The 23,765-nt window shown below is 37.2% G+C and overlaps 1 protein-coding gene across 1 annotated transcript in view; it reads left to right on the top strand.

Annotated features, from left to right (window-relative positions):
* The window catches only part of SPMIP7 (sperm microtubule inner protein 7), a 62,102-nt gene that overhangs the window by 18,863 nt on the left and 19,474 nt on the right, over nucleotides 1-23,765 (top strand). Inside the window, exons 3-6 of the mRNA XM_082473276.1 lie at nucleotides 6,545-6,621; nucleotides 9,059-9,197; nucleotides 10,048-10,115; nucleotides 22,451-22,492. Coding sequence (XP_082329402.1) covers nucleotides 6,545-6,621; nucleotides 9,059-9,197; nucleotides 10,048-10,115; nucleotides 22,451-22,492 — 326 coding nt within the window. The remainder of the gene's footprint in view (nucleotides 1-6,544; nucleotides 6,622-9,058; nucleotides 9,198-10,047; nucleotides 10,116-22,450; nucleotides 22,493-23,765) is intronic.

A 23,765-nucleotide genomic window follows, 5' to 3' on the forward strand; every position in this document is an offset into this window, starting at 1 on the left:
AAAACAGTGTGAACTCCACAATCGTACTGGCTTACTACCCGGAGACAGTTTCTAAACCACAGTCCAGGGAAGGGAAATCCATACAAAGCTTCACACTCTCATGCAGTTGAGGAAACAGAGATTGGTGTTCTGGGGGTGAGGGGCAAGTCAAGCAGAATTTGCAGCGTAGGATACCAGGGAGGAGGGAGCTACAGAGAGGGGCCTCTGGAGATCTGGGAGAGAGAATGAGCAGATCTTTGAGCACTGATCTGTGCCTCCTTAAGGGGAAACTACCAAAGCTGAGGAAACACCTATCATAAAGAACTGGCATGATCATTTTCTGAAGCTCAAACAGGCAGGGGATGTCCATGTCCCCACAAAGTAGAAGGAAGAAACTTTTTAGTTCATGGGATGTTAGGTGGATGCTTCAGAAGGATGTCACCTCTGTAGTCAGGCTTAGTTAGCCCTACTCTAAAGCTTCCTCTGGACTTTAATGAACAAAGCTTAAAAGCAACCCTCAAAAGCACCCAACTGATTTCAAGTACTGAACTTTGTGCTGGAACAAAATCGAACACTATTTAAGTATTAAAATAAGTTCTAGCAACCAATAAACTAACATCCAAAATAAGCAAAACTCAATTAAAAATTAATTTTTATGCAAAGGAGAAGAAAAATATTACCCACAGTCAGGAGAAAAAGTAAGTCAGTAATGCCAGACACAGAAGTGACAGACATGAAGAAACAAGCAGACAGGGATATGGTCAAGCAACTATTACAAATGTGTTCCCTACATTCAGGATGTAGAGGAGACCACAACCATGATGACGTGGAAAATGGGCCATACAAACAAGACTCAAAAGGACTTCTAGAGAAAAACACCATGTCTAAAATGAAAGTTAAATGGGTAGCTTCAAGAGCAGATTAGACACTGCAGAATAAAAGGTCAGTGAAATTAAAGACATAGCAGTAGAAACTCGAACATGAAATACAGAGAGAAAATTAACAAATAAAGCATCAGTCAGCTGTGGGGCAGTGTCGAGCAGTCTAACATACATGTACTTGGAATTCCAGGGAAACAAGGAAGGTGGGAGAAAAATATTTGGGGAAATAATGGCCCAAATTGTTCCTAACTGAAGAAAATTATAAATCTTCAGACCGCAAAAATTCAGCCAATGTCAAGCTGAGTAAAGATAAATAAAACCATGCACATCTATCACATTGTGGAAAAACAGTGATAAAAAGAAAATCCTAAAATAGTTAGAGAAAAGAAATTATGTACAGAGGAACACATGTAAGAATGACAGTAGGTTTCTTGTCAGAATCTGTGCAAGCCAGAATAAAATGAAGAAACATTTTAAATTTAAAAAAAATCAACTAAGAATACTTTAACCAGAAATAACACATTTCAAAAATAAAGTCAAAACACACAAGGACATTTTCAGAAAAACCAAGCTGAGAAAATTCATTGCTAGCAGACATAAAGGAAGTTCTTTAGATAGAAAAAACTAAAGTATATGGAAATTTGAGTTTCCACAATGAAATGGATTTGAGATCAACAGAAATGGTAAATATGTGGGTAAAAATAAAATACTATGTTTTGTTTTTAAGTTAGTTAAATTATACTGACTGTTAAAGAAACAACCATTACAAGTAGTTAGAGGTTATAGCATATGTAGGAGTAAACTGTATTACAGTAACCCAGGGAATGTCAGGATGAAAATGGGGATATGCTGTTGTAATTTTTACACCATTTGTGAAATGGTATAATATACTGTAAACCCTAGAATTAAAGACGTGTATTGTAAATCCTAAAGTGGCCATGATAAAAGAAAGAGAGAGAGAGAGAGAGAGAAAGGAAGGAAGGAAAGAGAGAAAGAAAGAAAGCTAATAGGCAGAGATAAAATTAAACTGTAAAGAGGAAAAAATTACCTCAACTAATGCAAAACAAAGTAATACAAAAGGAAAAGGAGCAGGTGAAACAAATAGTAAATAAAGCTAGATTTAAACCAAATTATGTCAATTGTCATATTGACTCTAACTATATATAATTAAATTTAAAGTCAGCAATTGTTATATTGGATAAAAAAAATTAGTACCCAACTATATTCTGGCTACAAGAAAGCCATGTTAAATAGAAATAGATAAAAGTTTAAGATGGGAAAATATATACTGCACAAAAAAGAGTTAAAGAAAACAGAAATATCTGTAATAATATCAAACGAAGTAGATTTCAGAACAAGAAATTTTACCAGGTAGATATTCCATGATGATAAAGAAGGTCAATTTATAAAATGACCTAATAACGCAACTCAAATACATGAAGCAAAAACTGATGGAACTGAAAAGCAGATCCACAATCACTATCAGAGATTTAAACACTCCATTCTTAGTAACTGATAGAAAAGGTAGACAGAAAAAAAAGTGAAGATAGAGAAGATATAAAAAGAAGATATAAAAAAACATTATTGACTGACTTGACCTACTTGGTATAGTCCACACAACAACAGCAGAATAGGAATTCTTTTCAATTCACACAGAGGGTTCACCAAGGTAAATTGTATTCTGGGACATAAAACAAATCAATAAATCAAAATAATTGAAATTATACACAAAATATGCTCTGATGGCAAATGAATTAAGGTAGAAATCTGTAATGAAAGGTATCAGGTAAAGACTGAAGATGCACACACATGTTTAGGGTCTAGCAATATAGCACGTGGTTACTAGATCATGATAAAGTTAAGTCTACCCCAGCAATGTAAGATTTGCTTAACTTTAGGAAATAGGTGAGCATAACTAACTGTATCACAGTAGAAAAGTCATATACTCATCTAAACATAGGCAAAAAAAGAAAAAAGTTTGATGAAAAGAACTGAAAATTATCCTCAAATTAACAATAGATATCTATGAAAAGGTAAATCAAACAATATTTGAACTCTACACATTGGAGTTCCTAGCCAGCCAAATCAAAGAAACATAAAAATAGTATAAAACTTAGAAAGCGTTAAACAAATCTATTATTCTTGATAATATGATTATGCATGTTAAAAATCCAATTAAATCTGCAATTAACTTGCTAAAATTAAAAAATGAATGTAATAAGGTTTCTAGAAATAAATATTATTATAAAATCATTAATTGTATTCTAAATATCAGTGAGAAGCAAACATTTTTTAAAAGTTTAAACTATCATTTAAAATTGCATCAAAATTATTAACTATTGAGTAGTAAATCTAACAAAACATATTCAAGAACCCTGTGGCAAAACTAGTAAGTGTATTGAGAGAAATTTTAAAATACCCAAATAGATAGAGAAATATACTATTATCTGGATTAAAAGGCTCAACATTTAAAGTTTTTTTAGACCTTTCTAAGTTGATTTATAGTTTCAATGCAATTTCAATCAGTATCCTATCTGTATATTTGTGGAAATTGAAAATTTCTTTATAAAATGGATACAGAAACCAGAGAATCAGAAATAACCAAGACTATTCTTAGGAAGAAGGGAAAAATCAATATTCATTTGTAATAAAAACTCTCAACAAATTAGACTTATAGGGGGACTTCCTCAACCTGATATTTAGGGCATCTGTGATAAACTAAGGCTAAAGTAATGATGAAAGACAATTTTCTTTCTCTAAAATCAGGAACAAGACAAAAATGCCTGCTCTTACCACTTTTATTTTCCATCCAATGGAGGTAATGGCTATTGCAGCAGGGTAAGGAAGAGAGGTAGAAGTTATAAATATTGGAAAGGAAGAAACAAATCTATCTTTACATAGAGATGACATAATATTTATAGAAAATCCTCAGGAATCTTCAAAACAACTACTAAAAGTAATAGCTGAATTTATTAAAGGCATAGGTTTATTGTTAATATACAAAAACCAATTGTATTTGTGCATATCAGAAGCCAACAATTGGAAAGTGAAATTTCAAAAGATTCTGTTTACAATAAGGCCAAAATCAACATAGAATTTAGTGAAACACATGCACATTTTCTTCACTGACAACTAGAGTACATCGCTGAATGAAATCAATTAAAGAAGACCTAAATAAATGGAAAGCAAACCAGGTTTATGGACTGAAAGACTTATTATTGTTAGTATGTTAATGCTTCCCCAGTTGATCTATAGTTTCAATGCAAACTCCATCAAAATCTTAAGAGGCACTTTTGAAGAAATTGGCAAGCTGATTATAAAATCAATATAAAACAGAAACCTAAAATAGCTAAAACAATTTTGAATAAGAAGAATAAACTTGGAGGATTTATGCCACCTGATTTCAAGTCTTACTATAAAGTTAGAATAATCAGTACCAAAGGGAACATGATAGATACAGATTAACGGAACATAAAAAAGAGTGCAGAAGTGGAGCCACCTAATATATTGACATTTGATTTTTTTAATGTGCCAAGGCATTTTAGTGAAGAAAGGGAAGTCTTAATATATTACTAAAACAACTAGATATCCTATGGGGGAAAAAATCAAGTTTTACTATATTAAAATATACAAAAAATTAACCTTAAAATGGATAATAGGCTTCAATATAAAATTAAGATTGTAAAATTTTTTGAATATTTAGATTTTCAAAATGCATTGTTAAGAAAATGAAACAGCAAGCCACGCAATGGGAAAATATTCACAATCACATATATGACAAAGGATTTGTATCTATAATGTGTAAAAACCTCTTAAAATCAATCAATAACAAGACGAACAACCCAAGTGCAAAATGAACAAAAAATCTGAACAGACACTTCACAAAAAAAATAAGAATGGCTAAAAAACACATGAAAAGATGTTCAACATGCTGAGTCATTAGTGAAAAACAGTATATCCCCACAAAGGCTAAAATTTAAAAGACTGAAAATTCCAGGTGTTGACAAAGATCCAGAACACTGGAACTCTCACACATTGCTGGCAGGATTGTGAAACATTACAGATACTTTGGAAACTCTTTAACACTTTGTTTAGAAGTTAAACATACACCTATCAAGTGTCCCAGCCATTCTACTCCTAGATATTTACCCAAGACAAATTTAAATGTATGTCCACACAATGACTTGGACATAAATATTCAAAGCAGCTTTATTCATAATTGCCAAAATGTGGAAACAAATGTTCACGTGCATGTGAAAGTATGAACAAATTGTAGCATAGTCATAGAATGGAATAGTATTCAGCAATAAAAATCTACTGATACATGCAACAACATGAATGAATCTCAAAATCATTATACTGAATGAAAGTAACCAGAAACAAAATATTACATACCAACTGATTCTATTTAAATAAAGCTCTAAAAATGCAAACCAATATAGAGTGACAAAAAGCAGATCATTTGTTGCCCTCGCCTGGGAACAGGGAGAGATATGGATGCAAAGGGGCATGAGAAATACTTCTGCAAAATATAAATGCTCTGAATCTTGTATGTTGTGTTTTCATGGGTATACACAGCTATAATATCCCATCAAATTGTATGCATTTATCGAATTTAGTTCATTGCAGTATATTATACCTCAATACAGTTTATTTTTTTAATAAAGGATGTGATAAACAACTTTATGCCAGTCAATCTGACAACTTAGCTAAGATGAGCAAATTCCTTGAAAACACAACAAAACTGACATAATAAGAAAGTCTGAGTAGCCCTATATCTATTAAATAGTTTAATTGATTATCAAAACACTTTCTACAGAAAAAACTCCAGGGCTAGATAGTTCTACTGATGAGTAAGATCAGATATTTAAGGAAGAAATAATATCATTTTACCCAAATAATATATTTGAGGACAAAAGAAGCCTGTCACCAAAATATGAAAAAGATATTACAACAAAACTTAGTCTGATATGAACAGACAAAAAAATCCTTAGCAAAATTTTACTAAATTGAATTTGGTAATATATAAAAAGGATGATACATCACAACTAAGTGGGGATTATTCCAGGATTGCAAGATTTTTTTAGCATTCAAAAATCAGTGACTGTAATTTACTATATATGTTCTCAAACCACCACAGAGTTAAATTAAAAATAAATAACTATAAGATGTCTAGGAAAGCATCAAATATTTTTAAATTAAACACCACAATTCTAAATAATCCATGGGTCAAAGAAGAAATCACAGGAGAAATTAGAAAATGTTTTAAACTGATGATAAATTTGAAAATGAAACATATCAAATTTTGTATAAAGGAGTTAAAACCGTGCTAAGAAGAAAAAATTAGTCTTTTGTGTCTATATTAGAAAGCAAGAAAGGTCTAAAATTAATTACATACATTTCAATCTTAAAAAAATTATTAAGCCAAAAATCAGAAATGAGTAGAATAACATACATTTGTAAATTTTAATTTAATTAGTAGGAGTATACACACACACACACACACAATGTAAATTTCCAAGACAATAGAGGAAAGTAGGAAAGCATTAAATCCAGTGGATCCAAGATGTGCTTTGAAAGAAGAAAAATGCAGAAAGAGAGAAAAAGAAAGCATGGTGAATAGAAAACATTAGCAATTTTCATTTACATCTAATCTTTTTAAACTTATTATTCACCCCTTCTAGGATGATGGAGAACCACTTTTACAATCAAACAAGAAATATAATGCAAAAGACTCATTTTACAAGTCCTCTACACAAAAGTAAGCATTTTTTCCCCAGTAGAATTTGATTTAAAAATGTATTTCTTTTTTCTTTAATAACACATCTCCTTTGTGTCCACAATATCCTGGATCCTGTGAGGAATTCAAAGACTATCATCAGACACAATTCTTTACTTACTTACATTGATTGCTAAAATAAACAGTTAAGGGAAGAAAACCTATATTTAATAGAAAAATAAAACCAAAACAGAAAGGAAAGGCTCAGAGAGAGAGAGGATGAGATAAGGGCACAGCATCATAGAAAATGAGAGCAGAGAAGTTTGAAGGAGAACTTTTTTACTCAGTCGAAAATCATATAGAGTATCTGTTATGTGTCCATGCCCTAGGCAGTGAGATTCACCAGTGAATAAAAGACTCGTCCAATGAGCACTCACTCTAAAGGGAGACGGACAATAAGCCACAAACGTAATAAGTAAATAGATCATATCTTAGAAGGTGATGAGTCAGTGAAAAAATAGGAGAGAAAAAATAGAACAGGATAAGAATATCAAGAGTGTCCTGTGTGGAGTAACAGGCTTGCATAATAACTACGAGGTCTGGGTAGGCCTCCTTGAGCGATGAGATTTGAGCAGGAACTTGGAAGTGAGTGATGTGCCGATATCTGGATTGACTACTTCCCAGTCAAAGGGAACGTAGAGCAAAAGCCCTGTGTCAGAAGTGTGATTGAGATGTCAAGGAAAAGCAAAGGCCGGGGGTCTACAGTGCAGTAAGAGAGGGGTAGAAAAAGAAGAGGTCAGGGAGTGCCCAGGAACCAGATCTTGCTGGGCACTTGAAGCGATTGTAAACAGTAGGGTGTTAGCAGTGAAGTGGCCAGATCAGACTTGTGTATCAAAGTCGTCATGGTGGCTCCTGGGTTCAAAGTGGACTGGGTGAGGGGAGAAGCTGGGAGACCAGGCAGAAGTTTGCTGCTGTCATCTAGGTCAGAGATAATGGCGTTTTGGAGGAGCGTGGTAGGAAGTTGTAACAGCTGCTGGCCTCTGGATACATTTTGAGAGCAGAGTCAACACAGTTTCCAGACTGGAGATTGTGAGTCTGAAAGAAAGAGGCATGGAGAATGATTCCAAGCTTTAGGGCTCTGCAGCTGGACGGACTGAAGCCATCACTTATCAAGATGAAGGCAGGTCGAGCAGGTTTGGAGGGAAAGATCAGAGGTCAGTTTTAGATGTGCTGAATATAAAGATGCTCATTAGACATCCAAGTGGATGTGTCAAGTAGGCAACGGGGTCTGTGGGTCTGCAGTCTGGGGGAGAGGTCTGGGCTGGAGGAACAAGTCTGGGTGTCATGGCTTATGAGCAGGGACGTCAAGCCTCAGCACTGGATGAGTCAGAGGAGAAGAACAGAGCTTGAGTTTTGGCATCTGTACATCAAGAAAGAGGAGAAAAAGGGGGTGGGTGCCAGTAAAAGGGACTGAGAGGAGGGAACCACTGGGGGGTGTGGGGGGAGGAAATGCAGAGACCTAGTGCTCGGGTCAGGGGAGGGGAGAGGAAATGCAGAGACCTAGTACTCGGGTGGGGGGAGGAAAATGCAGAGACCTAGGGCCCAGGTGACAAACTAAGAAAGTGCTTTAGCAGGGAGGGGGATGAACATCATGTGAATGTTACTGACTCCTCAGTGGCAGGTAAACAAGATCAGACGTCTAACTTCGACCATCAGTGGCTGAGTGACCTTAAGCAAACAAATTCAGTTTTCTAAGCCATAGCTTATTTATTTGTAAATTAATATTCTTCTTGCCCTGCTGCAAAGCTCAAATGAAATTTTTTTTGGTAAAGTGTAAGATGTATATAAGTGTATGCATTAGTTTTCTATTTCTGTGTAACAGATTACCACAATATGGCAGCTTTACATCATGCCCATTTAGTATCTCACGTTTGCATAAGACAGAAGTGCTGGCAAGTCCCCGCTGAGTTCAATGCTCAGGGTTTCTCAGGCTGGAATCAAGATGTCAGCGGCGGCTGAGTCCCCATCTCCCAGCATCATTCGGATTGTTGGCAGAATTCAGCTCAGCGCAGCTCTAGGGCTCACAGGATTTGTTTAAGGATAACTGAAGTGTGTCTGCTGCTGTTTTCTTGCTTCTTTTTAGGGGTCACCTGTTTAGGTCAGAACCACTTAGGATAACCTGCCTTTTTTTTTTTTTGATTAACTCAAATTCAACTGATTAGGGACCTTAATTACCTGTGCACAATCCCTTTTTGCCATATAAAGTTGCCATATAAACTATCATAGGCGTGATACCCTACCATATACATTTGCTCTGCCCACACTTGAGGGGAGGTGACTACGTACAGTATGTACACCAGGGGCAGGAATCTTGGGGGGCAGTTTAGAATTCTTCCTACCACAGAATATGATATTGTTAAGAACTATGCCAACTGAATATGTATTTTTCACAAAATGTCATTATTTAATAATTTCATAGGGCTTATGAAATGGTTCCTTGGGACAAGATGCTACCACCAAAACTTGATCCAGAAGAAACAACAGTGGAAAAAGCTGCTGACCCTATCTCACAGTGTTTTACACTGAAAAGATATGAAGGATTGCCAGCAATAACTCAGGTCAGTGATCACCTCTCATAATGAAGTTTTTTAATACATAAAAGTACACAAAACTAAAAAGGAAATCAATTATATTGAAATACAGTTCTAAACATGACTCCTAAGAGGTTTGTGAACTACAGGTTAAGAAGCCCACAGTATCTTGAAAAACTTAAGCTTTTACAGAGGAAAATGATAATTAGAGAGGAAAAATATAGTTTTAATATAAAATCTCAACACAGGATTTGTGCACAGAAATGAAAACTAATTAAAGGACCAAAAATGTGTCTGGATTCCTATAACTATTTTTAAGGATCTCTCAACTCCTTTAAAATATTTTTATACCTTGTGAAAATTGGTCTTTTATTACATATTGTTTAGTGTTGAATTATACTTGTATCCAAAATCCTTCCTGGCAAGATGATGGTCTAAGATGATGGCTCTAGGTGGGGGAGACTAGCCTGGGGCTGTGGAGCATGGGCTAAGGGGGAGCCAAGAAAGCACAGTCTTGGGATGAAAATCCAAACCAGACCTTTCACAAGGGCTTCAGTCCAAAGGAGGTGGCTAAAGAGGCAGATTCCAGCTATGAGAAAACAAACTGACACTGAAGGTCTGCGAGCAGAGCAGAGACCAGGAATGGCTCAGGAGCAACCCCCTGAGTGAATAAGGATGCTCGGGGAGTGCTTTCCATTGGGTGACTGGGGCTCTTGCCCGTGATACGAGGGGACTGACAAGAGCACTGAAGTCTGTATACTAGAAATTACAGTAACTTAGAACATGTATACTAGAGATTACAGTAATTGGAACTTAAATACTAGAAATTACAGTAACTTGGTTAAATACTTGTCATTCATTTTGATGGTGATTTTAGATGGTTGGTGGACTATGGGACAGATTTCAAACAAGATCTTTCTTGGCACCAGTCAAACCAGTCAATTTGTAAGTTTTATCTCCTAATGTTCTCATCAGTAGACCTTTTGCTGTCACATATTTGTCAGAATCAGAGGCTCTAGCCCATGGGTGAGGGGCATGTCCTCCGGAGAGCATCCCAGAGGCCCTCTGACTTCGTCCCTGTGGCTGGAAAGAGAACACAAATCCCAGTTCAGTCACTCAGTGTTGCCAGCTTTCTCTTGTTTTCTCTTAACCCTTCTTAAAATTTAGACTATCAAATATACCACAACCATTTAAAAATAAGGAGTGTTTTATATCGCATTTGATATGAACAATTATAATGTTGTAAAATGCATGGATTTCAAGGGATTATGAATTATTTTCTCTCAACTTTTGTATCAAATAGTTATTTTGAGTTCTATTAATGCTAGAAACAATGATTTATTACTAATCTTTCCACATAGGTAATTTTGTGCATTTAGTCTAAAAAACTTGGTGTTTCTGTCTTTGAAAATGTCACTATTTTGTCTTTTTTCTTCTTTTAGCCCACAATACAGCAATCATCTCTGTTTTTATTTTTTATATTTATCTTTGAATAATTCTTATATAAAAATATAAAATAAAAATATGATATAATCTGCGTGTCTACTTCCCAACTATAAAAACAAACCGTTACTAACACCACAGAAGCCCCTACGTACTTCTCTCTAAGCACATGTGCCTTCCTAAGGGATCACCATTATTCCGGCTGTGAAGTTTCACATTTTCATGCACCCTTAAAACATATGTGTTATTCTTAACCAAGATGTGGAATTGTGCTCCATGTTTACAAGTGGTAAACAAGTGTTCCATGTTTATAAGTGGTGTCAAATGTATATTCATACAACTTAACATTTTTGTTCAGTATTGTGTTTGTGAGACTCATGCTGGCATCTCTAGGTGTTCACTTTCTCTGACACATAGTCTTCCATTGAACCGTTATACCACAATTTATTCATCCATTCTCATAACAATTTTTTGTCTGATTTCTGTTGGAGTTGGAAACAGTGTCCCCATATCTTTATAAAGTATAAAGCCATGTCTGGGTTTTATATATACATCCTTACATCTACAATTGCTACATCAAGTGGTGTAAACTTCTTTATGTTCTAAATATTGCTACGTTATTCTCCAAATGAGTTTTACCAATGGACCAACCATCAGCAATGATTGAATTCCCACTGCTGCACTTTGTGGCCAGCGTTTGGAATTTTCAAATTAGAAAAATTCTAATTTTAGAAGCATGAAATTGTACTTCATTATAATTTTAACATTTACCTGGTTACTAATAACCATTTCTTTGTAAGTTGTAACTTACTGCATGTTCACATGTATAACTTACTTGTTCATATATTTTGTCTTTTACTGATTGATTATAGAAATTTTTAAGTCTATTATTCTGGATTTAAATCCTTTATTGGTAATATGCATGTCTCCTTCTAGGCTGTGACTTTTCTATTTTATAGTGCCCTTTGCAGAACTGAAGTTCAGAGTTTTAATATAACTGAATTCATCAATATTTACCTCCATATCTTGTTATATTTGTGGAATTTTTAATAGATCTTTCCCTATCCAGAAGTAAAAAGGATATTATCCTTTATTTACTTTTTTTCCTAAAAATAATTAAAGTTTTGCTTTTCATATTTATCTCTTTAAAACATTTGAAGTCAATTCTCACTTATGATCTGAGCCAGGGACCCATTTCTCAGCATGACTCGGCAGTTGTCCTGTCCCAGTTTAGTGAGTAGACTGCTGAGCAGACTAATGAGTGATTTGTAGCCTGCAAACCATTAGTGGAGAGTCACAACCAGCATTTTGTGAAAATTAAATAGAATAGAAAACATAAGACTGAATCACATGAAACTTTAAACAGATATGTGTATTTTGCAACAAATACTGTGGCCAGTTATGAAGAATAGTGCGAGACAGGCAGATAATGCATAAAAAGAATTCATGCGTCCACAGTGAGATAATCCCATCTTTTGTTCCCTGGAGTTTCATATGATGTTCTGGTTTGATGATGGTCAATTTGATTGTCATCTCAATGGGAGGGTTTTTAATCTTATACATTTAATTTTATATTTACCTAATCCATCATTAATTGCAAAGCAAAGTATGGGAGATTTTAGGCCTTAGTCAGCAAAATTAATAAGTTATTAATAAATTTAAGTTATGGAAAAATAATATCAAAGGTGACATTTTTCAAATCTTTAACAATTGTATGTATCACTTCAATAAAACCAGCATAAATTGCCCTTTAAAGAAGGATATTTTGGAGGACCCTTAAGATGGCAGAGGAGTAAGACTTCCTCCCCACAAATACATCAAAAATATATCTACATGTGGAACAACTCCTACAGAACACCTACTGAACACCGGCAGAAGACCTCAGACTTCCCAAAAGGCAAGAAACTCCTCACGTACCTTTTTTCTTTTGCCCTACCCAGGTACGTGGGTAGGGCAAAAGAAAAAAGAAAAAACAGAGACAAAAGAATAGGGACGGGACCTGCACCAGTGGGAGGGAGAAGTGAAGGAGGAAAGGTTTCTACACACTAGGAAGCCCCTTCACTGGTGGAGACAGAGGGTGGGCAGCGGGGGGAAGCTTCAGAACCATGGAGGAGAGTGCAGCAACAGGGGTGCAGAGGGCAAAGCAGAGAGATTCCTGCACAGAGGATCAGTGCCGACCAGCACTCACCAGCCCGAGAGACTTGTCTGCTCACCCGCCCGGGAGGGTGGGGGCTGGGAGCTGAGGCTCAGGCTTCTGAGGTCAGATCCCAGGGAGAGGACTGGGGTTGGCTGTGTGAACACAGCCTGAAGGGGGCTAGTGCGCCACAGCTAGCCAGGAGGGAGTCTGGGGAAAAGTCTGGAACTGCCTAAGAGTCAAGAGACCATTTTTTCAGGGTGCATGAGGAGAGGGGATTCAGAGCACTGCCTAAATGAGCTCCAGAGACAGGCACAAGCCACGGGTATCAGTGCAGACACCAGAGACAGGCATGAAACGCTAAGGCTGCTGCTGCAGCCACCAAGAAGCCTGTGTGCAAGCACAGGTCACTATCCATATCTCCCCTCCCCGGAGCCTGTGCAGCCCACCACTGCCAGGGTCCAGTAATCCAGGGACAAATTCCCCAGGAGAACACACGGCACGCCTCAGGCTGTTGCAACGTCACGCTGGCCTCTGCCACTGCAGGCTCACCCCGCATTATGTACCCCTCCCTCCCCCTGGCCTGACTGAGCCAGAGCCCCCTAATCAGCCACTCCTTTAACCCCCTCCTGTCTGGGCAAAGAAAAGATGCCAGAGGGCAACCTACATGCAGAGGAGGGGCCAAATCCAAAGCTGAACCCCAGGAGCTGTGCGAACAAAGAAGAGAAAGAGAAATCTCTCCCAGCAGCCTCAGGAGCAGTGGATTAAATCCCCACAATCAACTTGAGGTACCCTGCATCTGTGGAATACCTGAATAGACAATGAATCATCCCAAAATTGAGGTGGTAGACTTTGGGAGCAACTGTAGACTTGGGGATTGCTGTCTGCAACTCTTTTGTTTCTGACTTTTATGCTTATCTCAGTATAGTTCTTAGCACTTGTTATCATTGGTGGATTTGTTTATTGGTTTGGTTGCTCTCTTCGTTTTTTTAATTTTTAAATTTTTTATTATTTTTTTAATAATTTTTTTATATTTTATTTTAATTACTTTATTTTATTTTATTATTTTTCTTTCTCTCTTTTTTTTTCCCGTTCCTTCTGAGCCGTGTGGCTGACAGGGTCTTGGTGATCTGGCTGGCTATGAGGCATGAGCCTCTGAGGTGGGAGAGCCGAGTTCAGGACATTGGACCACCAGAGACCTCCCAGCCCCATGTAATATCAATCAGTGAGAGCTCTCACAGAGATCTCCATCTCAATGCTAAGAACCAGCTCCACTCAATCACCAGCAAGCTCCAGTGCTGAACACCCAATGCCAAACAAGTAGCAAGATAAGAACACAACCACACCCATTAGCAGAGAGGCTGCCTAAAATCATAATAAATTTACAGACACCCCAAAACACATGACCGGACACAGTTCTGCCCACCAGAAAGACAAGATCCAGCCTCATCCACCAGAAAACAGGCACCAGTCCCCTCCACCAGGAAGCCTACACAACCCACTGAACCAACCTCACCCACTGGGGGTGGACACCAAAAACAATGGGAACTACGAACCTGCAGCCTGCAAAAAGGAGACCCCAAACACAGTAAGTTAAGCAAAACAAGAAGACAGAGAAGCACAGCAGATGAAGGAGCAAGGTAAAAACCCACCAGCCCAAACAAATGAAGAGGAAATAGGCAGTCTACCTGAAAAAGAATTCAGACTAATGATAGTAAAGATGTTCCAAAATCCTGGAAATAGAGTGGAGAAGATACAAGAAACGTTTAACAAGGACCTAGAAGAAGCAAAGAGCAAACAAATAATGATGAAAAACACACTAAATGAAATTAAAAATTCTCTAGAAGGAATCAATAGCAGAATAACTGAGGCAGAAGAACCGATAAGTGATCTGGAAGATAAAATAGTGGAAATAACTACCCCAGAGCAGAATGAAGAAAAAAGAATGAAAATAATTGAGGGCAGTCTCAGATACATCTGGGACAACATTAAACACACCAACATTCCAATTATAGGGTCCCAGAAGAACAAGAAAAAAAGAAAGACACTGAGAAAATATTTGAAGAAATTATAGTTGAAAGCTTCCCTAATATGGGAAAGGAAATAGTCTATCAAGTCCAGTAAGAACAGAGAGTCCCATACAGGATAAATCCAAAGAGAAACATGCCAAAACACATATTAATCAAACTATCAAAAATTAAATACAAAGAAAAAATATTAAAAGCAGCAAGGGAAAAACAGCAAATAACATACAAGGGAATCACCCTAAGATTAACAGCTGATCTTTCAGCAGAAACACTGCAAGCCAGAAGGGAGTGGCAGGACATATTTAAAGTGATGAAAGGGGAAAACCTACAACCAAGATTACTCTACCCAGCAAGGATCTCATTCAGATTCGACAGAGAAATTAAAACCTTTTCAGACAAGCAAAAGTAAAGAGAATTCAGCACCACCAAACCAGATTTACAACAAATACTAAGGGAACTTCTCTAGGCAGGAAACACAAGAGAAGGAAAACACCTACAAAAACAAACCCAAAACAATTTAAAAAATGGTACAAGGAACATACATATCGATAATTACGTCAAGTGTAAATGGATTAAATGCTCCAACCAAAAGACACAGACTGGCTGAAAGGATACAAAAACAAGACCCATATATATGCTGTCTACAAGAGACCCACTTCAGACCTAGGGACACATAAAGACTGAAAGTGAGGGGATGGAAAAAGATATTCCATGCAAATGGAAATCAAAAGAAATCTGGAGTAGCAATACTCATATCAGACAAAATAGACTTTAAAATAAAGACTATTACAAGAGACAAAGAAGGACACTACATAATGATCAAGCAATCAATCCAAGAAGAAGATATAACAATTGTAAATATTTATGCATCCAACATAGGAGCACCTCAATACATAAGCCAAATGCTAACAGCTGTAAAAGGGGAAATCGACAGTAACACAATCATAGTAGGGGAATTTAACACCCTACTTTCACCAGTGGACTGATCGTCCAAAATGAAAATAAATAAGGAAACACAAGCTTTAAATGACACATTAAACAAGATGGACTTAATTGATATTTATAGGACATTCCATCCAAAATCAACAGAATACACTTTCTTCTCAAATGCTCATGGAACATTCTGAAGGATAGATCATATCTTGGGTCACAAATCAAGCCTTGGTAAATTTAAGAAATTGAAAATTTATCAAGTATCTTTTCTGACCACAACACTATGAGACGAGATATCAATTACAGGAAAAAAAAACTGTAAAAAATACAAACACATGGGGAGCTAAACAATAAACTACTAAATAACCAAGAGATCACTGAGGAAATCAAAGAGGAAATTTTAAAAATACCTAGAAACAACTGACAATGAGAACACAGCAACCCCAAACCTATGGGATTCAGCAAAAGCAGCTCTAAGAGGGAAGTTTATAGCAATACAGTCCTGCCTCAAGAAACAAGAAACATCTCAAATAAACAACCTAACCTTACACTTAAAGCAATTAGAGAAAGAAAAACAAAAACAAAAAACCCCCAAAGTTAGCAGTAGGAAAGAATTCATAAAGATCAGATCAGAAAGATATGAAAAACAAATGAAGGAAACAATAGTAAAGATCAATAAAACTAAAAAGTGGTTCTTTCAGAAGATAAACAAAATTGATAAACCATTAGCCAGACTCATCAAGAAAAAAAGGGAGAAGACTCAAATCAACAGAATTAGAAATGAAAAAGGAGAATTAACAAGTGACACTGCAGAAGTACAGGGATCATGAGAGATTACTACAAGCAACTCTATGACGATAAAATGGACAACCTGGAAGGAATGAACAAATTCTTAGAAAAACACAACCTTCCAAGACTGAACCAGAAAGGAATAGAAAATATGAACCGACCAATCACAAGCACTGTAATTGAGACTGTGATTAAAAATCTTCCAACAAACAAAAGCCCAGGACCAGATGGCTTCACAGGCGAATTCTATCAAACATTTAGAGAAGAGCTAACACCAATCCTTCTCAAACTCTTCCCAAATATAGCAGAGGGAGGAACACTCCCAAGCTCATTCTATGAGGCCACCATCACGCTGATAACAAAACTAGAAAAAGATGTCACAAAAAAAGAAAACCACAGGCCAGTAATACTGATGAACATAAATGCAAAAGTCCTCAACAAAATACTGGCAAACAGAATCCAACAGCACATTAAACGGATCAGACACCATGATCAAGTGGAGTTTATCCCAGGCATGCAAGGATTCTTCAATATACGCAAATCAATCAATGTGATACACCATATTAATAAACTGAAGGAGAAAAACCATATGATCATCTCAACAGATGCAGAAAAAGCTTTTGACAAAATTCAACACCCATTAATGATAAAAACCCTCCAGAAAGTAGGCATAGAGGGAACTTACCTCAACATAATAAAGGCCATATAGGACAAACCCACAGCCAACAGCGTTCTCAATGGTGAACAACTGAAACCATTTCCACTAAGATCAGGAACAAGACAAGGTTGCCCATTCTCACCGCTATTATTCAACATAGTTTTGGAAGTTTTAGCCACAGCAATCAGAGAAGAAAAAGAAATAAAAGGAATCCAAGTTAGAAAAGAAGAAGAAAGCTGTCACTCTTTGCAGATGACATGTTACTATACATAGAGAATCCTAAAGATGCTACCAGAAAGCTATGAGAGCTAATCAATGAATTTGGTAAAGTAGCAGGATACAAAATTAATGCACAGAAGTCTCTTGCATTCCTATACACTAATGATGAAAAATCTGAAAGAGAAATTAAGGAAACACCCTTATTTACCATTGCAACAAAAAGAATAAAATACCTAGGAATAAACCTACCTAAGGAGAAAAAAGACCTCTATGCAGAAAACTATAAGACACTAATGAAAGAAACTAAAGATGATACAAACAGATGGAAAGATATAGCATGTTCTTGGATTGGAAGAATCAACATTGTGAAAATGACTCTACTACCCAAAACAATCTACAGATTCAGTGCAATCCCTATCAAACTACCAATGGCATTTTTCACAGAACTAGAACAAAAAAGCTCACAATTTGTATGGAAACACAAAAGACCCCTAATAGCCAAAGCAATCTTGAGAAAGAAAAACGGAGCTGGAGGAATCAGGCTCCCTGACTTCAGACTATACTACAAAGTTACAGTAATCAAGACAGTATGATACTGGCACAAAAACAGAAATATAGATCAATGGAAGAGGATAGAAAGCCCAGAGATAAACCCATGCACATATAATCAGCTAATCTTTGATAAAGGAGGCAAGAATATACAATGGAGAAAAGACAGCCTCTTCCATAAGTGGTGCTGGCAATACTGGACAGCTACATGTAAAACAATGAAATCAGAACACTCCCTAACACCATACACAAAACTAGACTCAAAATTGATTGAAGACCTTAATGTAAGGCCAGACACTATAAAACTCTTAGAAGAAAACAAAGGCAGAACACTCTATGACATAAATCACAGCAAGATCATTTTTGACTCACCTCCTAGAGTATGGGAAATTAAAACAAACAAATGGGACCTAATGAAACTTAAAAGCTTTTCCATAGCAAGAGAAACCATAAACAAGACGAAATGACAACCCTCAGGATTGGAGAAAATATTTGCAAACAAAGCAACTGACAAAGGGTTAGTCTCCAAAATATACAAGCAGCTCATGCAGCTCAATAACAAAAAAACAAACAACCCAATCCAAAAATGGGCAGAAGATGTCAATAGACATTTCTCCAAAGAAGATATACAGATTGCCAACAAACACATGAAAGGATGCTCAACATCACTAATCATTAGAGAAATGCAAATCAAAACTTCAATGAGGTATCATCTCACACAGGTCAGAATGGCCATCATCAAAAAATCTGCAAACAATAAATGCTGGAGAGGGTGTGGAGAAAAGGGAACCCTCTTGCACTGTTGGTGGGAATGTAAATTGATACAGCCACTATGGAGAACAGTATGGAGGTTCCTTAAAAAACTAAAAATACAACTACCATACTACCCAGCAATCCCACTACTGGGCATATACCCTGAGAAAACCATAATTCAAAAAGAGACCTGTACCACAATGTTCATTGCAGCACTATTTACAATAGCCAGGACATGGAAGCAACCTAAGTGTCCATCGACAGATGAATGGATAAAGAAGATGTGGCATCATATATACAATGGAATATTACTCAGCCATAAAAAGAAACAAAATTGAGTTATTTGTTGTGAGGTGGATGGACCTAGAATCTGTCATACAGAGTGAAGTAAGTCAGAAAGAGAAAAACAAATACTGTATGCTAACGCATATATATGGAATCTTAAAAGAAAAAAAATGGTTCTGAGGAACCTAGGGGCAGCAGATGTAGAGAATGGACTTGAGGACACAGGGAGGGGGAAGGGTAACCTGGGATGAAGTGAGAGAGTGACATGGACATATATACACTACCAAATGTAAAATAGATAGCTAGTGGGAAGCAGCCACACAGCACAGGGAGATCAGCTTGGTGCTTTGTGACCACCTAGAGGGGTGGGATAGGGAGAGTGGGAGGGAGACACAAGAGGGAGGGGATATGGGGATATATGTATATGTATAGCTGATTCACTTTGTTATACAGCAGAAAGTAACACAACATTGTAAAGCAGTTATACTCCAATAAAGATGTTTAAAAAAAGGACTTTTTTAATTATTAGAATAAAAAAGTATAGTGAAGTGGAAATATGCAAAATCATAATCAAGTTTAAATGCTGAATCTGGAATTGCAAGTAATGACAGTATTGAGAAAAATATTGAGTCGTGTCAGCAAACCGATTTTATTGAGCCATATTCTAAAAACAGTATGTAAAATTTTGATAAAGATTATTTAAAAGATGGCTTAACCAAAGGTATAAAACACCCCAATAAAAATAATAGATTCCAATGTATAAATTGAATGGTAATAATTTAAATCAAAGATTAAAACATTCAAAATATAAGTTCCTTATAAACACAGCAAGCTGAAATAGTTGATAATCCCATTCAAATATCTTTTAAAAGAATAAAGATGTAAATTGCTGGTGCTAACTCTTAATATTACGTGAGTGCTAATAAAAAAACTTTATTAGCGAGAATTCCCTGGCAGTCCAGTGGTTAGGACTCGACCTAACCACTGCCATGGTGGTTAGGTTAGGCCCTTTCACTGCCATGGACCCAGGTTCGATCCCTGGTCGAGGAAATAAGATTCCACGAGCCACATGTCACAGCCAAAAAAGAAACAAGAAAAGAAAAACTTTATTAGCATCTTTCTATTTACATGTCATGTGGTAAAATAGCAAATAGCTCACCCAGTTTCTATGCATCCATTGCATTTATTGTTTTAATGATGAATCATCCACTGAACTAAAAGGTGTAAGTCCTAGTCAGTTCTGCCACATCTCAGAACTCCTGAGGGATCCACTCACCCTGGAGCCTTCCTCTAGTAAATGCTGCTCCCATTAGCAAGAAAAACCTATATGTGAATGCTCGTAACAGCTCTATTCATAATCTTCAAAACCTGGAAACAACCAAGATTGCTTTCAACAGGTGAATGGAAAAACATGTATTGGATAAAGATACTAGAGTAGAGCTACACAATGGAATAGAACAAATGCAACACACAACAAGACGGATGAATCTTAAAAGCATTTTGCTCAATGAAAGCAGCCAGATCCAAAAGATCTCATATTGCATGATTCCATTTATATGACATTGTAGAAAAGGCAAAACTACAAGGGTGGGAGTGGATCATTGGTACCAGGATTTGGGGGAGGGGGACAGAGTTGAAGACAAAGAGCCTGTAAACAAACATTAGGGCGATGGAACAGCTCTATATGGTTCTGTGGTTCTGGCCACATGACTGTATTTGTCAAACCCATAGAACTGTATGTACACCACGGAGAACAAACTGTACTGAATGCAAAGTAAAAAATAGAGAAAGAGAGAGAAATATATACCAGGATGGTGGGAAAATCCAGGATGGAATTCAGAAGGTAACAAGTGAATCTGTATTACAAACAAATGACATAACTACATTTAAGTGGATGGGAGAAAACAGGAGTGATCCTAAATTTGGACCTTCGTAAACTCGGAAACAGTATTTTGACACAAAACAGTAAGGCTAATGACAAAAAGAACTGTATGTAAGTACTATCTACACTCTACTTGGTAAATGTGTTTCTCCCCAAGAAACAGGCTGGCAATTCTAAACTTCTTACATGTACACTCCATGTAAGAACATGTAGTATGACTTGTGCCTTTTTGTCACATTTTGTTACATGTGACAAAAAGTAAATCTTTGATAGATGGTGAGAGGCAGGTCTCACACTGTCAGAGAAGGAAACAGTAAATAAGGGAGAAAAGGCTGAGAATGAGCCCTGTGGTGCTGATTAGACTTGGGGGCGTCCCACGAACTCATGTTTACAGGCACACTTCATTTTGTTGTGCTTCACAGATTCTGTGTTTTTTACAAATGGAAGGTCTGTGGCAACCCTGCCTCGAGCAAGTTTATCGGTGCCATTTTTCCAACAGCACTTGCTCACTTTGCATCTCTGTGTCACATTTTGATAATTCTCACAATATTTCAAACTTTTCCATTATTATTATATTTGTAATGGTGGTCTGTGAGCAGTGATCTTTAATGTTACTAGTGCAACAAGATTTCAGCTTGCTGAAGACTTAGATTATGGTTAGCATTTTTTAGCAGTAAAGTATTTTTAAATTAAGGTATGGACAGTTTTAGACATAATGCCATTGTACACTTAATAGGCTACGGTTTAGTATAAACATAACTTTTATATGCACTGGGAAATTGAAAAATTTGTGTTACTCGCTTTACTGTGGTATTCACTTTTATTGCCGTGATCTGGAACTGAACCCATAATATCTCTGAGGTATCCCTTTATTTATATATATGTATATGCAGAAAGTAAATACAGAAATATATGTAGATATATGGATACACACGGGTTCAAATACACCCAGATATTCCTAGTTCTGTCCGCTGGGAAGGCCTAGAAGCAGGGACACACAAGCAGCCAGAAGCATGTCTAGCTCCAAAATGTTGGTTTAAAATGCCACTCTCCAATAAAAGACATTGTGAGATCCTTGGAGAAATGGCTGATTCTAGGGTTGGAGCAGGGAAAGTACACAATAAACCCCAACCTCCTTGAAGCGCCCTAAATAACTGCAATCTTGTGTATGTCACTGAACTCCTTTGGGCCACAGTCGCTTCCTCTCCACCATGGAGAGTTACACTAGATGGTCAGTAAGAGCCAGTCAAATGTGGACCTTCCGTGTGTCTAAGAAAATGAGAGGTCAGCTCTGCCAAATATGACATGTCTAACCATTGAGGACAAAAACAGCAAAGAAAAACCCGGGAGAAGAGGCTTTGGAGCTAAATCATAGGAGTCAACAAGGACTTATGTGTCCTTGGCTGTTTGGAGTCAATTTGTTCTGTGCTTGATTTTCATCACTTAAAAACTACATCTTTAAAGCTTTTCTGCTTAAAATTACAAACTTTTGGAAGCCCATTCTTATGGGATATCTCTGAAGACATTTTTTAATAAGAGAAATACTCTAATCATTTGATGTTTATTAATGTCAATAACTCAGTTGCCCATGTTTTCTCTTTTTCTAAGTGTGAGTCCAAGTTCCAGAAGCAAATACATTCCTCTCTATACGTAAGTAATGTTTCTTAATGTTTTAAAAATTACTAGATTTACATCTAAATTGTAGTTGCTTTCAGCTCACTCATGTTTGTAATTCACTTTTTAAAACAGCTTACGCTTTCTAACAGATTTCTAATGTTTTCCTAGCATGATGCCTGTCAGGAGTTTCATCAAAAATGTGTTAAAGGTTATAATAAAAGAAAGAAAGGGAGAGCAGTGTTTTCAGTTTTCCCAAATTGGTTATTTTATGAAATAAAATACCTTGGATGCTACTAATATTGGGTGCTGTCACCCAGAAAGACTTTTACACTTGATGTGGAAGCTGCAATGTGCTCACCAAAGCTGAAGGGCAGGAAACGCGATCTCTTGCTTTTCTATTTAAATTTGGCTCTCCGTGGGTGGCACAGATGTGCGTCATCCGCCCTTTGGGGTCTTCTCTGCTTTGTATTGGAGAAGAAACTTGTGCTTTAGTCAGCTTGGGCTGCTGTCACAACATAGCACAGACTGGGTGGCTTGTAAACAACACACGTTTATTTCCCACAGTTCTGGAGGCTGGAAGTTAGGGACGGCCAAGGGGTCACAGACTTGTGTCCACGCATGGTTCAGGGGGCGAGGAGCTCGTGGTGTCCCTTTTATAAGAACACTAATGACCCAAGTACCTCCCACCTCCTGAAACCATCACCTTTGGATGTTAGGAATTCAACGTATGAATTTTGAGGGGACATAAACCTTCAGATCACAGTACCTTGGAACAAAGTAAATCCAAGAAAAGAGAGGAATCTGGGCCTTTCATCTTTGCCCTCCCCCCTCATTACTCCAGCCTCTCCTGCTCTCCAGTAGAGTTGACTCACCTTCCTACGAGTGGCCCCAGAAGTGCCTGCGGGGCACCCCCTCACTGCTGTGGACTAATTGGACCTTCTCGCAGGCCCCGAAGGCACATCGCCAGTTGCCCACAATCCCAGGCACCTGCCCCGTTTCCGTCCCCACAGAAGGCCCCTCAGCTCTGGCGACACCCTCCTCTGCCTTGCCCCGGCTGCCTCCAAGCTCCAGGCAGGAGTTGGCTCAGGGCTGCAGAAGCAGCTGCGTCTTTGCTGAAAAACACAAACCAGCTGTTGCTCTCACTCTGGCCCAAACGGAAGATCAACTCTTACTCTAAAAGAGAGAGTCTCCTTACTTTATTTTTTTTTAAGGCAAATTGTTCCATCACCGTGGTTAATTTTTTGCATTTTGAATTTTGATCTATTTTGTCAAGATTTCCTTTGCAAGTTAGGATATGTTCATCTAT

Source organism: Balaenoptera physalus (assembly GCF_965194825.1).
Source record: "Balaenoptera physalus genome assembly, chromosome: 8".
NCBI lineage: Eukaryota > Metazoa > Chordata > Mammalia > Artiodactyla > Balaenopteridae > Balaenoptera > Balaenoptera physalus.